Below are 14886 nucleotides of genomic sequence, written 5' to 3' on the forward strand. Positions count from 1 at the left end.
ATACGGGAACTTTACAGAGAGAGAGAGAGAGAGAAGAAGAAGACGAGAGAGAGAGAGAGAGAGCTTTCAGAGGGACGAGTTTGTTATCTGGAAGGGGAAGTGCTTTCGTAGGGACAGACCTGTTCGTTTGAGAGAGAGTTGTTTCTGTGGGGGAGGGGGGGAGAGTTGTTATAGTCTTTTGAGGAACTTTAGTGTTAGTACATGCGTGTGTTTTGCGTTCGCTTATAGTCACGTTGTAACCCCTCCCTCCTGTTCTTGACCTTGTTTTTTATTGGTTGACACAAGTCGCTATAATATGTACACACACATGAATTTTTATCACCGTGTTTCATATACATACATCGAGCTACAAATTTTCTTTAATACCCAATTCACTCTACCTTCTGTTAACATATATGAAAATATATTAATTCCGGGGTAGAGTTGAATAGGATATTAAAGGACATTTATAGCTCGATGTGTCTATATATATATATATATATATATTTATATATATATATATATTATCTATATATATATATATTATACCAAGATACTGTTGTTTCTCCACAGACTGTTCCAACTCTACAGATATAAATATTTTAAGCAGAACTTGAGACAATCTGAACCAAAGTGGCTGACAAATGTAAATTGTACAAATGTCATTAAAAAAAGAAAAAATTGACATACCTGATTACACTTTAAACTACTTGGTTTAACCCAACAAGTGACCTTTTATACCCCAGCCTCTTTGAATACTTCGTTTGGCAGATATAATGACCTACTAAAACCCAGCAGAAGACCTTGTTTATTACCCCAGGCTGCCTGTTTTCAATCTAGGAGATGACATTTTGAATATAGCGGAAGGCTTGCTTGGGCCAAGCAAATCGCTTCTTAAATCCTGCAGATAACATTTCCAACCGATAAGATGACCTTTTTAACACGTTATCGCACCTTATAACGACTTTTCATAACTCAATATTTTTTATTTTACTTGACAGTCCACTTGATTGTTTCTTACATAAGCAAGCGATTCCTTATAATGGCTTCTTTTAACTGTAGGGTATACTTCGCTTCATCGACAAAGAGTACTTTCATTCATTCCATTTCCCGATGTTAAGAGATGATCTCTTCAAGGAAGGAAGGGATTAGGGTCCCTTGTTTTCCTTCTCTCTCTCTCTCTCTCTCTCTCTCTCTCTCTCTCTCTCTCTCTCTCTCTCTCTCTCTCTCTCTCTTCAAGAAGATCAGTGATGATGACAGCTGGAAACGATATTCTCGGTTCTTTGTAATTAAATTTTTTTTTTTTTTTAAAGTTCCTAGAGTAATTTTCGCTCCTTTAGTATTTATGTCTTGACGTTTGTAGTAGTGGAACATTACTGCCATGTTAGGAATATTGATTCGAGATCTCTTAAGGACATATGACCTGCCAATTTTTTTTTTCTTTTTTTTTTTTCTTTTTTGTACACCTGTATCTGTCGTCCACACATTGCTTCCCTTCAGAACGATTCCAATCTTCATTTTAATAGCGATGTTTGCCTCTCATCCCCAGGGCAGCATTTAGACTATCTCACCGCCCCCCTTCCTTCACCCCCTATCTCCCTTCCCCCCCTTGTGTATATATGCACAAATATCCCGCGTGTTGAAACTTCTCATAAATTTATTAGAATGTTGAACGAATCAAAGGAAAGTGTCGGGCGCAAAGGCCGCATGGGGGCGTTGAATATGCTTGACTTGGCAAGGCAAAGTTAGAAGGGGAGGGGTGGGGATGGGGGAGAGGGGTTGGCGTTGGAGAAGATAAGATACGAAGAGATGAATGAAAGGTAAATTTGATTGAAAAGCTATTGCGCATGCGTGTGATTTTCCCACAAATTTGAAACAAAGTTTTCTAATTTGAAATGTACGTTGGACGGTTTAATAATAAAATTGATTAACAGCTACTGTGCACACGTATAATTATCAATCGTAAATATTCGTATTACCTCTGTGCTTCAAAAAGATTAAATAAAAAACTATATGAATTGACTGAAAGACGTTTTTAGAAGCGTCTGCGCATGCGCATTTCGACCGAAAATCACATATTTGATTATATGAATTATTCTTAGTCAGTTGGACAAATGTTCTGTTTTTTTTTTCTGCGAACTCACAAAAGACAAAGTTTATTTTTTCGTGAAGATTTTATAAGGATTAAAATCATTAAAGAGAGCGGCAGGGAAGCATTTCAGGAGCTACTTTGCTTTTAGATTAACTAATGCTGAGAGATATTGAAATGGTATTGAGAGTAAAAGCCACCCTGGTCAGCATTCCGGTTGCATTTTGCACCTTAAATTGGGCGTGAAGGAAAGGAAGATATGAAACGGGACGCTAATCAAAAGGAACAGAGCTGATGATATACGTCTATGTTTAGTCTCTCCTCCTTCCACAGGTGTTATGTCACTTTCAGTTGGGTTTTAAAGTCGTTCTCATTTTGGGTTATACAGTACGTTTGTGTGTGGAATAGCTTGCCAGGACAGACTTTGAAATCCGTGTCTTCTGCAACGTGTATACGTGTATTTGTAGAATCGTCAGCATTCAAATGGCGTCTTCTCAAACCACGAGAGGTCATTCTTTGGTCGGTTGGTTGAAAGTCATTGTTTGTAAGTTCTCATTTTGGAATAAGTCGCAGTTGCAATTTGGAAACTCGCGTCTTCTTCTTAAGACGTATGTGTACTTGATTGTTTGTGGAATTGTAAGCTTTCAAATGCTGTTTTAGCAAATCACGAGAGATTCGGGTCGGTTGGCTGATTTATTTATCCCAATTTTCAAGTGTTTCGCTTTAGATTCTTATTAAAAATCATTCACCACTGCTTCGAACTGTAAAGCCTGTGGCTCCGCCGAGCATGCAGTGGTCACGGTGTGCGTCCAAATTCATAACGCTAATACACCTCGCTTCCACAATACCTGTCCTCGTAAATACCAAGAAAAATACCGAGCCTTCTCTGACGCTTTTATGTATTTGTTTGTGCTAAATAATATCTTACGTCCTACGGGACAGGCAGTAGACGGCTACATCTCTCCTAGGTCTCAAGAAGAATAGAAAGAAAGAGAAAACAAAAAGTTGGACTGAATTCGCAAGAATGAAATAACTCTTATAAAAAGCGAAGGAACAAACAAAAGAATCTGCTGCCTTTTCTTCCTTGGGATACTCGATGCCAGGTGGCCTTCGTGAGGTCATTGCTAAGTGTGTACTGAGAAAGGGGGAAGGGTACACTCTCTCTCTCTCTCTCTCTCTCTCTCTCTGTTCGTTTGAAAAATCTCCGCCAGATTTTGATTAACGAAATATCATTTCTAAGTTTAAAGCCAGTCCATCTATCTAGCTAAAACAAACACACACACACACACACACATATATATATATATATATATATATATATATATATATACATAGTATATTTATGTATATATGTAAATGTATATATGTGTGCAGCTAGGTAGATAGATAGACTGGCTTTTGTTAAACTAGTGATATTTCGTAATCAAAATTTAACGAAGATTTTTCAAACGAACTGAGAGAGAGAGAGAGAGAGAGAGAGAAGAGAGAGAGAGAGAGAGAGAGAGAGAGAGAGAGAGAGGTAATTTTTAAGAGCCTGCTTTACCTGCCTAGAGGGCTAATTGGGTTTAAATAGGATGTTTTGAAAAGAAAGCGGTTGGCAAGTAGCGTATGGTGGTCGTGTATTATGCCCGGGTTCTCTCTCTCTCTCTCTCTCTGTAAATCTTTCTCTAATGCCGCCAGCATTGAAAACACTTTGTGTGTGGTGTGTGTGTGTATTATATATTATAAATAATTTATATTAGTATATATATATATATATATATATATATATATATATATATATATCTATATATATATATATATATATATATATATTATATATTTATATATATATATATATATGTATATATATATGCGATAGTAAACGAAGAAGAAACTACCAGTCTTAATCAAGATTTGTAGCCGCGCACGAGGACTCACTAGACCTAATTGCTTCACCATACCATAGCGGTTGCAGTTTATCGACACTAAAATGTATATATTCCGTAGGGGAGGTAGTGCCATCAGTGAACCTCGCGCGGTGCACTGTATGCATGACGTAGGTTCATTGCCACGTCCCTTCGGTCCCTAGCTGCAGCTCCTTTTATTTCTTTTACTATATCTCCTCTCATATTCTTTTCCATCTTACTTTCCACTCCTCGTAACAATTGCTTCATTATTATTTCCTTCGCCGAATACCTTATTATGTGAGTTCAACTTATACTCTCACACACACACACACACACATATATGGGGGTGTGTGTGCTTGTGTTGTATTTATTAATACTTCCGAAATCTATTTACAGTACTGCAATCCCGAAAGTTCTTCGTAGAGTATGAATTTCAATGGCTTGTAAGTAAAAACTTGAGTAACATTGTCAGTGGCTGGATGGGTGACCACCTTTTCGTAAGTGAGCATCAATTATGGATGATCAAGATAATAACGTAACCAATAAATAAATAAATGAAAATATGTATTCATATTTAGCTGGAAAGAGCTAATGTCCTACCTAGATCACAATGAAAGTGGGGGAGGGGGGGTGATGGAGTTTAACCGCAAAAGCAATTGTGTTCCGATATAAAAGATGCGAAGGCATGTTACTTGCATTGGAAGAATTGCCGCATACTTAATCTAACGCCAGTATCGTTTGAAACTCAGTCGTCTTTTCGCTTTGTTGCTCATCTTCTTCCTCGAAGGGGGGAGGGGGTTGCAGGAAAGGTCTATGGAAGAGCGTAGAAAAGTTTGAAGAAGGTATTTCGCGTTGAGTTAGGTACACGAATTTTAGGATAGGATATTTACGATTTGTTTATTAGAATGAAAATGTAAAAAAAAGTAAATAAATAATGTGGATGTTAAACAGGACAGAAACATTACGTCTAACAAAATATAGCCCATTTATTTTAATTTTCGTTGGTGAAACAAGGCTCTATTCGACTGTAGATTTTAGCAAGTTTTAATTCACGGTAAAAGTTAGGAATATAATATTTAAAACTTATGTGTGAGGGGAAAATCTTGCACGCGTCCCGAGTAAGCTGGAGGTAGGATCACGCCTTGTTTTATATTAAATCTGCTCTTTCCTTGAAAGCTGAGCTCGACGAGGATACCCGTTGATAGCCCCGCCATCTTTTATCATTAAGAAATTAAAAGCCAAAGAACCAAGAGTTCATTAAGGGGAAAAACACGTGTACCTCCTTTTTCAGAGTCTGTAGCGGCTTATATATCGTACGCGATAAGGCTCCACTTTAGGCGCGACCTGTGGTGCATTAGCATTATCTTGCATCGGCAGAGCAACCGATATGTCCCCTTTTCCATTCCCCTCCCCACCAACAAGTGTCTTGGGCTTAAGCAGCTCCCTCTGCCCTCTTGGTTAATGTCGCTCTGTAAGAGGTTGCTGCTGCTGCAGCAGGGCAACTTGAGAAGTATCGTTAAAAGCAGCGTGGGGTATTATACAGCGGCTGCAAGACGGACACGTGTCATCGAAGTACATCACTTGTTTTAATACCTTTTTCAAATGGAGGCTTGAAGGGCCTAGAATGAAATAAGCTGCAAGATATACAAAATGCTATAGTTTTTTTAAAATCAGATTTGTAAGTTCGAACTGTCTGTTATGATAGACCTCGTCTTCATGAAAGATGACCCTGTTCCTCATCTTCGGAATAATAATAATAATAATAATAATAATGCCGCTGATGTCTTTGTGTAGCCAGGTCTCAAGGACTCTAAATATATAAAAGTGATGTTGGAAGAATTGGAATGCTGCCTAACTCCATATGAAATGTTACAGGAATCGTGGGAATCATAATGACACCTCCAAACTCATGCCGTAGATGGGAGGGAAGAGTATCAAGCAGTTAAAAGAAGCCTAAAAAAATATCTCGTTTAATTGTTGGAAAGGTATTATTACCTGTTACAATAAAATTATAGGGCGTATTTTTCATCAAAATTGATTTCATGAACTTTGCAATGGGCTGCAGTAATTTTTAATTTTATATCATGTGACCTTAGTATGCTGTTTAATTATTAATGTTGTGTGGTCAGATACGAAAGCGAAAGAGGTCATTAAAAGAAGGAAGGAAAAATAAACGTGCGTAAACTCCGAAAGAAGCAGATCTTCTGTAGTTTGAAGTATGACAAATAGAAAAGTTATTTCCAGTGGAGAGATTAAGAGAAAATGTAACAAGTAGGTATGATCAGCTCTTTTTCATCTCTGATGTACTTCAGTTTCTCTATTTCCCGCAAAGCAAGCTACCCCCGTTCCTCATTTTTTCTTCGGGGCCAGTTGACAGATGGCCTTAAGTAGTTAAAAAAAAGTAAAGGTCACACGTGGCTATAAAAAGAATGAGCTTGTTACACTTTTTCGTTCGCTCATTTTTTCCATTCGTTTACTCTCTCCATTACGCACTGAAGTTCCTTTCCTCTTTTCAGTCAACCGGCGGCTGGTTCAGTTCTAATCCATCCGAAACGAGAAATGGAAAGGACTTGGGACAATAGAAACAGTTGCATAGCCTTGCGGTTGACGGTTACGAAGTCGCCGAGATGGTCATCAACCCCATAGTTATTCCCGATCTCAGCTTTATAAATGTGAGAATTTGTGACCTGGTGGGTGCCACGCGGCCCCTTAGGAAAAGTTGGCCATGTTAGTTTAAATATTTCAAGATTCTCAGCCCTCAATTTAACTGAAAGTCGCTGACCCTAAGGTCATGCTGATTGACATATAAAAATGCGCCGAGAGATGGTTGGAGGAGAGAGGGGGTTGGACGGTCTTGTCGCTGGGAGGAAGAGGTGGCGAATGGTTGGGTGGGTGGGTGGGCGTGTGCGGAGGGAGGGAGGGTCAGATGAAATTGGTGCTGTGCTGTATCTTGAACGTTGAGATGGAGAAAGGTTTCATGGATTGCCTTGTTTATGAGCTGCAGCTGTTAGGGTCTGCCCTAACCCCTAAGACTACCCCTCACCCAGCCATCCTGCTCTTAACTTTATTGCACGCTACCCCCAAGCTCTGCTGAATCTCTCTCTCTCTCTCTCTCTCTCTCGCTCACTAACTAATGCACGCTACCCCAAGCTCCTTAAAGTCTTTTTCGAACCAGATCTCTCTCAGACGTCTTGGTATTTTCTCTCCATATTTTTAAAACTAGTTTTAAAGATTTTTTCCTAAGGTTTCTACGCAAGAATGCTTGTAAGGTTGGAATTTTGTTGTAAGAATGTCTGTAAATTTCAGCTCAGGGTGTTTGCCTATTGACAACTTTTTGCTTGGTTAGAAATTGTTGCAACTTGACGATTTGAGATGAAATGTCTGCTACTTTTTACTTGTATTGTAGGAATTTCTTCAACTTTTAAATCTTACAGGTGTTGATGAGAAAATTGTGACTTTTTATTCATGTTATAGCAATGATTACAACGTGTGGTTCATGTATTAACAGCAGTTGGCTTGAAACATTTAAAGCTTTTACTTCTTCGGAAGAGAGAAAAAAAAGTTTTGTTTTAAATTTCTTGATGGCATTGCTTGGGATATATATGAAATGTACATTAGATGCTTTACCGCTACGGAAACCAATAAACTATTATTATTATTATGCGGAAGAGAGCAACGGCCCTAAAAGAAGGTACATATGGTAGGAGACCGATAAAAAAACGGCAGAAAATAAACAAAATCGCATATAATTGACTATCCAAAAATAGTTAAAAGAGGAAGTCTGAATAATTAAGGGAAAGTAGGGAAAAAAATGACTCCAGAATGCTTCACAGTAAATGCTGGAAGGGAAAGTAAGAAAAAAAGACTTCACAGTGAAGCTGGAGTTTGACCTTGAACGCAAGGAGCTTAGTATTAGGTGGTGTTATGATTTGCTGTCATCGTTATTAATTGTCCCTGCTTGTGTGTGGACGTAATTGTTCTAAATGTAAGCTTCCTCGAATCGTACAGCTGTTAGTTTGTCGTCACAATTTGGCCTTTTTTTTTTTTTTAGCTCATTTAAAGTAGTCCTGTTACGTAGTTGATTGTGTTCTTTATCGTGTAATGTTTTAATTGCATATTTGATTTTTTCTACAAAAATTTTAACACTCAAACTAATTTTTATTTTTGGTTTTGAGGAACTCTCATCCCAAATTAATTTTTAGTTTTATATTATAAGCTATTTTCACAGATGAAATTTATGACTTCCATTGACTCAGTTTAGTTGGTGCTTTATCGAGTAGTTCCATTCATAGAGATCGTTTTATTATACTTTTTGAAGGCTTTTATAGATGTTACCATTTTAATTTTGGTTTTAGGAGTTCCGGTGATCCTAGGTTAAGTGCATTTTTTAAATAGGGTTGTTGCATTTATCCTTATAAATAGAAATCTTGATGCAATTTTTCATTATGTAATTGCACCTGTTACACTGCTTTTGAGACAATAGTCTTTCATCACTTCACTGGAGGCCGTTCGCCTAGAATATAATTCTGCTGTTGCGTTCTGTTTCGCTCATGTTTTATTACTCAACTTCTTTGGCGCCACGGCATTTTCTGATTAAATATAGAGGCCAGTGGGCCGGGAGAGTGAATGCCCTATCAAGTCAGTGTCATCAACAAAACCTAAGTGAAACAAAGTAGGTTTTGACCCCGAAGGAGATGGGAAGGATCGAGAAAGCAGCTGCTCGTGGATTGTAAAGGTTGGCTGTAAATGGAAATAAACTGTCATCAAACGAACCGAGGCTAATTAATTAACAATGTAAAGGTGCAGAGATGCTTGGTGAGTATTATACAGCAACCGGAGAGGAGGACTGACTGACTAATAACTCTGGAAATTTGCATCGATTTGTTGTTTTACTTAAGGTAAGGTAAAGTAAAGCCAGTCAAGAGAGGTAAGGGACAAAGTTATTGAATGAGGGAGAAAATGTAGAATTCTGAGAATGGAAACCGTTGGCCGTACCCACTTACTCCTGAAGCATATTGCGGACGCATTTCATAGTTTTGTGAAATAATAATAATGATAATAAGATTGAGAAGTATCAGGACCTGAAAATAAAAATAAGAAGGATATGGGATATGCGAGTGAAAATTGTACCCATATCATAGCGAACAACACTAGGCACGATCCCTAGATCCCTGAAAAGGAACCTGGGAGGAAAAAAAAAGAAAGAAAAAAAAAAGTACAGTATTACTGAACATTTTTTGGAGGAATTGCCCAAGGACGAAAAATAATTCCAGTATTTCAAGGTTTGGTTTTTAAGTAAAAATTAATGAGTCATATTTCATTTGTTCTATGCAAATTATTATGTATAGTATTTTATGAATTATTTACAGAGAAAATGTAATTTATGGAGAGGTATTTTGGACGAAGAATAAATGATACAATATATGAAGGATAATTTTGTTAAACAATTTATGCTATATTTCATGGATTGTTTTTGTAAAGTAATACGTAATGCACAATATCACACCTCAATTTCTGTGAAGGTGGCCTTACAAATCTGGGGGATGATGCATGCTGACTGTCTTGGTTCCTATGGTCAGGGTGTCCAAAACAAACAACTTGCCAAAATTGACTTCATCGTTGGGTATTGGTTTGTTTGTATGGTGTTTTTACGTTGCATGGAACCATTGGTTATTCAGCAAAGGGACCAACGACTTTACGTGACTTCCGAACCACGTCGAGAGTGAACTTTTATCACCAGGAATACACCTCTCTCACTCCTCAATGGAATGGCCGGGAATCGAACTCGTGACCACCGAGGTGGGACGCCAACATCATACCAACCATGCCACTGGTCTGTTGAAACTTCTGACATAAAAGAATGAGTGTGTTTGCTTCTTTTGTTATTACATTTGATTAAAATAATGTCTACACATAGTAGTAATCAAAACAGAACGACCAATTTTGACCTCCTAGCTTCCACAGAACAGAATGACTATTTGGAACTAGAGAAAAGCTGCAGATAACAAAGGAAAAAGATAAGAAGAATAAAGTAAAGTAAAGGACTCAACATGCAAATATATTTAGGATTTATATTTGTCATTTCTTGAGGATTGACTTGAGGAAAGCTATATTGTTGTGGACATTTATCAGGTTCTTGCATTCTTAGGTTAGTGAACTGGTAACTTCCAATTTTCCTCTTTGGATCAAAATAAATCCTAAAAAGTGCCTGCATGGGGTGCTACACTTCCCCAAGTATAAGAAAAAGCTGAAATCCTACGAGACCACAAAAAACAAATGGGTCTGTCCTTCCCATCTATTTTACTCTGTATACTCTTATCTTCTTAATTCTCTCCTGCACTGATGTCCTTTTGTCTGTAGTCACAGAACAGCGGTTGTTTTGTTGAATCTAGCATCCTTCTACTTGTTTGCATTCATTTTCTGTAATCATAGATTGTTGACAATTTAGAATGAAAAAAAGCTGGTGGGTTTTTGGCTTGCCACAGATCATCCATATTTTTCTTGCCGACTTCTTTCCAGTGCTCCCCTTTCTTTCAGTTGGAAAAATGGCTATTAAATTTCAAACTAGACTGGATTTTACTTAAAGTTTGATCACATGTAAGACGAGTGCCCTATCTCTAATGCCCTTGCACGGAGAAAAGACTTCACATAACTGCAGCTCAGGAAATCATTCTTGGAGGACTTCAAGAATTTTTTTTTTTTTATTACTGTTTTTCATCAACTTACTTTTATTCAAAGAACAATTATATTTTTATGGTTGTGTTGTCGAATTTGAATTCAAATATTGTTATAGGAGTGCAAGAAATAAGGTCTGTGGAAATATATAGAGTATACTTGATTTTCATTACACAAAGCAATAAATTCTGTCAGTAATTTTTAATGATATAGTTCTATCCAGATGTGTATTTTCTCATTGTTTATCTAAAGTTAAGAATACTAGGTACAGCTATGATTTTCGTTCTTCTATCGTTTTAATGTGTGTATTATTTATGCAAAAGCATAGCTTTTACAGTCAGGCACTTATATTGTGATGTGTCTAGTTGTTATCTAGATGTTTTGAATACAGTAGGGTATCAGAGTCTGTACATATGATACTAGTATATTAATACATAAGTAGACTTATCACATATTTCTCATTAATTATACGAAATTTGATTATACTATAAATTTAAATTACATCACACATATATATATATATATATACAGTACCTGAATTTCAGGTTAGTTGGAGTGACATATTTTGCTTCAGTGTTTCCATTGTCAGTATTGTGATCTTTTTGGGTAATACTGTACTCCAAAGGCATGTCAATTGATATGAATGGTAATTTTCGTTGTACTTTATTCCTTCTTTTACCTATATATGTGAAATTTGGAAAGACATGATGAGTGGATGTAGTGGGAAAGATTGGGGACTCTTGAGAGCTCTAAAATGTTCCTGATGCTAAGTCTAAGTCTACAAGTATTCATGATTTCCATGATGGTGTTGTTCTTTTGTGCATCATACTAGATTTATAGATAGTGAATTTTAATTCATAAAATATTTTCTTGCTTCTTTCTCATTTCCATAGTATTTCTTCTCTGCCATATTTTTCTAATTTAGCTTCCCCTAAAATTCTGTTTTGCTTGTTGTGACTAATTCATCATTGCGTCTATTAATTTATACTCTGCTTAATTGAATTGTTTCTAGTAAGTAACCAAGGACTGTATGAAGGTTTCAGTTAATACTTAGAACCTTAAATTGGTACTGTATCACTGTTTGGATTTGCTTTGTTGAGGAAGACTAAGGTGGAGCCTGTCTTTACCCCTCCTAAGTATCAGAATTACTGTGTAAGTGTTATCAAATGTTTTGTATAGGTATCTCAGTTTTAATACTATTTTAATTGGAACTATTCAAGTACATACATAAATCTCTAAGAGTACTGCAATATCCAACCATCTTCTTTTCAGTTTTGGACACAGCCGGTCAGGAGGAATTCAGTGCCATGAGAGAGCAGTACATGCGGTCTGGCGAGGGTTTCCTCTTGGTCTTCTCCGTAACTGATCGGAACAGCTTCGAGGAACTTATCCGTTTCCACAAGCAGATTCTGAGAGTGAAAGATCGTGATGAATTCCCTATGCTGATGGTAGCTAACAAAGCAGACTTGGAACACCAGAGAGTGGTAGGTGTATCTAAGTACAGGCAGTCCTCGGGTTACGATGGGGGTTCCGTTCTTGAGACGCGTTGTAACCCAAAAATCGTCGTAAGCCAGAACATCACCAAAAATCCTAAGAAAACCTTACTTGTAATGCTTTGGGTGCATTCAAAACTATGTAAACTGCATTCTTATTGCATTGTGCATAAAAAAACATTCAAATATTGATTATTTTGCATTTTTGGTGTCATATTTCTTCTGCCAGATGAGCATTGTAGGCGTCGTAACCCTGGAAATAATTTCTGATAAATAAAATTGAAAAGTGCCTTAACCTCGGACCGTCGTAAGCCGAACGCGTCGTAACCTGGGGACTGCCTGTAATTGTTTTGCTGTTTATTGATTTTGAATTTTTTTTTTTGGAAAAGTTCATAAATGAAGCCTTAGATGGGGAATCCATTCGAAAGTGTAATTAGATTTTTAAAGACATTTTGAAGTTTTCAGTTGCATATTATCTATGAATTTAAAGTCTTGATGTGGGCTTCAGTTCTGCATGATAATGGTTTTTATCCATTGTATGAATTTTTGTTGTTATTTTTTGACAGGTAGCTTGCAGTAGCATAGATTTTTTTTATAGAATCTTGTATGAAAGTAATGTTCATAATAGTTTATAAGAAATCTCCAAAACTGCTGTAATATTTTTGTGCAGTATTGTTTTTGGTAACCTAAGAACCAATTAATTAATATATGCTTTAATTTAAATAAATTTCTATTTGGAAGCTTTAATTTGAGGTGACAGTGATGTAGATATTTGTTCAATGACATGATGATTGCAAGATGATGACTGGTTCGGACTTCTGGCCAAAGTATAAGGCCTAAATTCTTCACCATTATGACACAACAGTAGTGTTAGTTGTAGTATGAAATACATAATTCATCAGACATAATTGAATACCAGTTGGTCTTGACGAGTTCTCCTGTGCCAGTTGAGTGGTTAATTATTCTATGCCTACCACGGTACTACGTCTAAAAAATTTGAGGTGTAAAAAACTGAAGATGAAAAAGTTTAGTTTATAATGAGGCCATTACTTTGTCAGAATCAGAAAATCATGAGCCTCAAGTTAGTGAACTGACATCATGGAAAAAGCATAAAGATGTGAAAAAATATTACATGGGCTTTTTCAGTTGCTTGGAGAAACTTGTGGTAAAATTTACATATAGTACAAAGGTCAATACATACTACTAGACCTCATCATCCTAAATGTACCAGATGCACTACAGTATTCAGCACCTTACCTTTCTGATGCTTACACCTTACATCACCTGTCAAGCAAAGCAAAAAGAAATGCTATATGAATGCAAGGTCAGATTTATAATACACTTGTATTCTTTATTTTATTAGTGCATACTACATGTTCTACCACTATATCTGCATCAGATGGATACTGCTTCTCATATCCATTGCTTTAGTGTACCAAAATGAAAAGGAACTATGAATATACTCTATTAGGAATTAAATAAGTGACTAGATTTTATTTATGTACCAAACTAGTCTGTATCTTTGGAATAAATTAAGCATGATCATGACAATCACCTTTCCCATACATCTGGGCTATACAGTACTGCCAGTGTTTTTAAGACTACTGTAGTTTTACAAGGGCCATCCAAAAGGCAATATACTTGAACCTAAGACAACAGTGTTTTGTTCTTATGAGGTATATCCTTGGGGCTCCTGGCAGGACAGAGATTGTATTCTTGGACCTTTGTGCTGTCAACTCTATTATGGAATAGGATGGCAAGGGAAGCAGTAACACAGCTCTCCTTCCTGTGAGGTGCATCCTTATATAATAAGCCTTTCATCCATAACTATGGCTGCTGACCAACAGTTTCCTACCTCTGCAGAGGGGGACAGAGTTCTTCGGGATTATTCCAACATAATTCCAGTAAATAGCATGTGTAGCAGGGATAGAAGGAAGTGGAGGGCAGGGTTTGGAGATTACCTCCCATAGCCAGAAGGAGATGGTTTAAATATCTCCTTTTATGTCCAGTACCCACAAAAAGGTGCTTGCTTTCTAGTCTGAGGTTCTGCGTCCTTCACAAGTAACATTTTAGGGCACGGACTGGTCACGGCAACATCTTGTATGGCTCTCTGATTATTTAAGGTTTCTGGAATGAGCACTGCACCACCTCATGTAACTGTTGGATTACGGTTAGGGTTCTTCAGTATCATCTCTCAGATTAAGCGGTAACAATACTTAATGGTATACCAACATTATTTTCAGCATAGACTATCCCGTATTGATTATTTAGGATTTCTGGTCATGGTATTATAATCTTGTATTGTGAAGGCCAATAGCCATTTTAGTTGGTTTTATTTGGCATTTACTTTTGTTGTTTTGACCTGTAAGTTCATAATGTTATTTCAGTATAGAGGCTTATGCAGTCATTTGTTGTATCAAGAATCTTGGGAATAGAGTTTAAAAACGAGAATTTTATAGCATTCATCTATGCCATAGTATGATCATAATTTGTAAGCTCCTGTTCTGATAACAGGATATCTGCAATTTCATGTGCTTTTTAAAAATTTTTTTTTTTTTTTTTAATTTTTTGAGCCTTCACTGCAGCCTCCAAAAAATATCACGTTGCTTGATAAATAAGTGACCACAGTTACTGTACATTAAGTAACTATATCTAAGCTGTCAATTTTGTACACACCACTTTGAATTGTGATCAAGCCTAATATTCAAAATAGTATTCAACCATTAATGCAGTTTTGTGATCCTGAAATGATTTTCTCAAT

The 14886-nt window shown here is 36.8% G+C and overlaps 1 protein-coding gene across 1 annotated transcript in view; it reads left to right on the forward strand.

The window, feature by feature from the left end:
- The window catches only part of LOC135203131 (ras-like protein 2), a 105924-nt gene that overhangs the window by 83790 nt on the left and 7248 nt on the right, over positions 1 to 14886 (forward strand). The window contains exon 3 of the mRNA XM_064232776.1: positions 11905 to 12116. Within this exon, the coding sequence (XP_064088846.1) occupies positions 11905 to 12116 (212 nt within the window). The remainder of the gene's footprint in view (positions 1 to 11904; positions 12117 to 14886) is intronic.

This window comes from Macrobrachium nipponense, chromosome 33 (genome assembly GCF_015104395.2).
Source record: "Macrobrachium nipponense isolate FS-2020 chromosome 33, ASM1510439v2, whole genome shotgun sequence".
Taxonomy (NCBI): Eukaryota; Metazoa; Arthropoda; class Malacostraca; order Decapoda; family Palaemonidae; genus Macrobrachium; species Macrobrachium nipponense.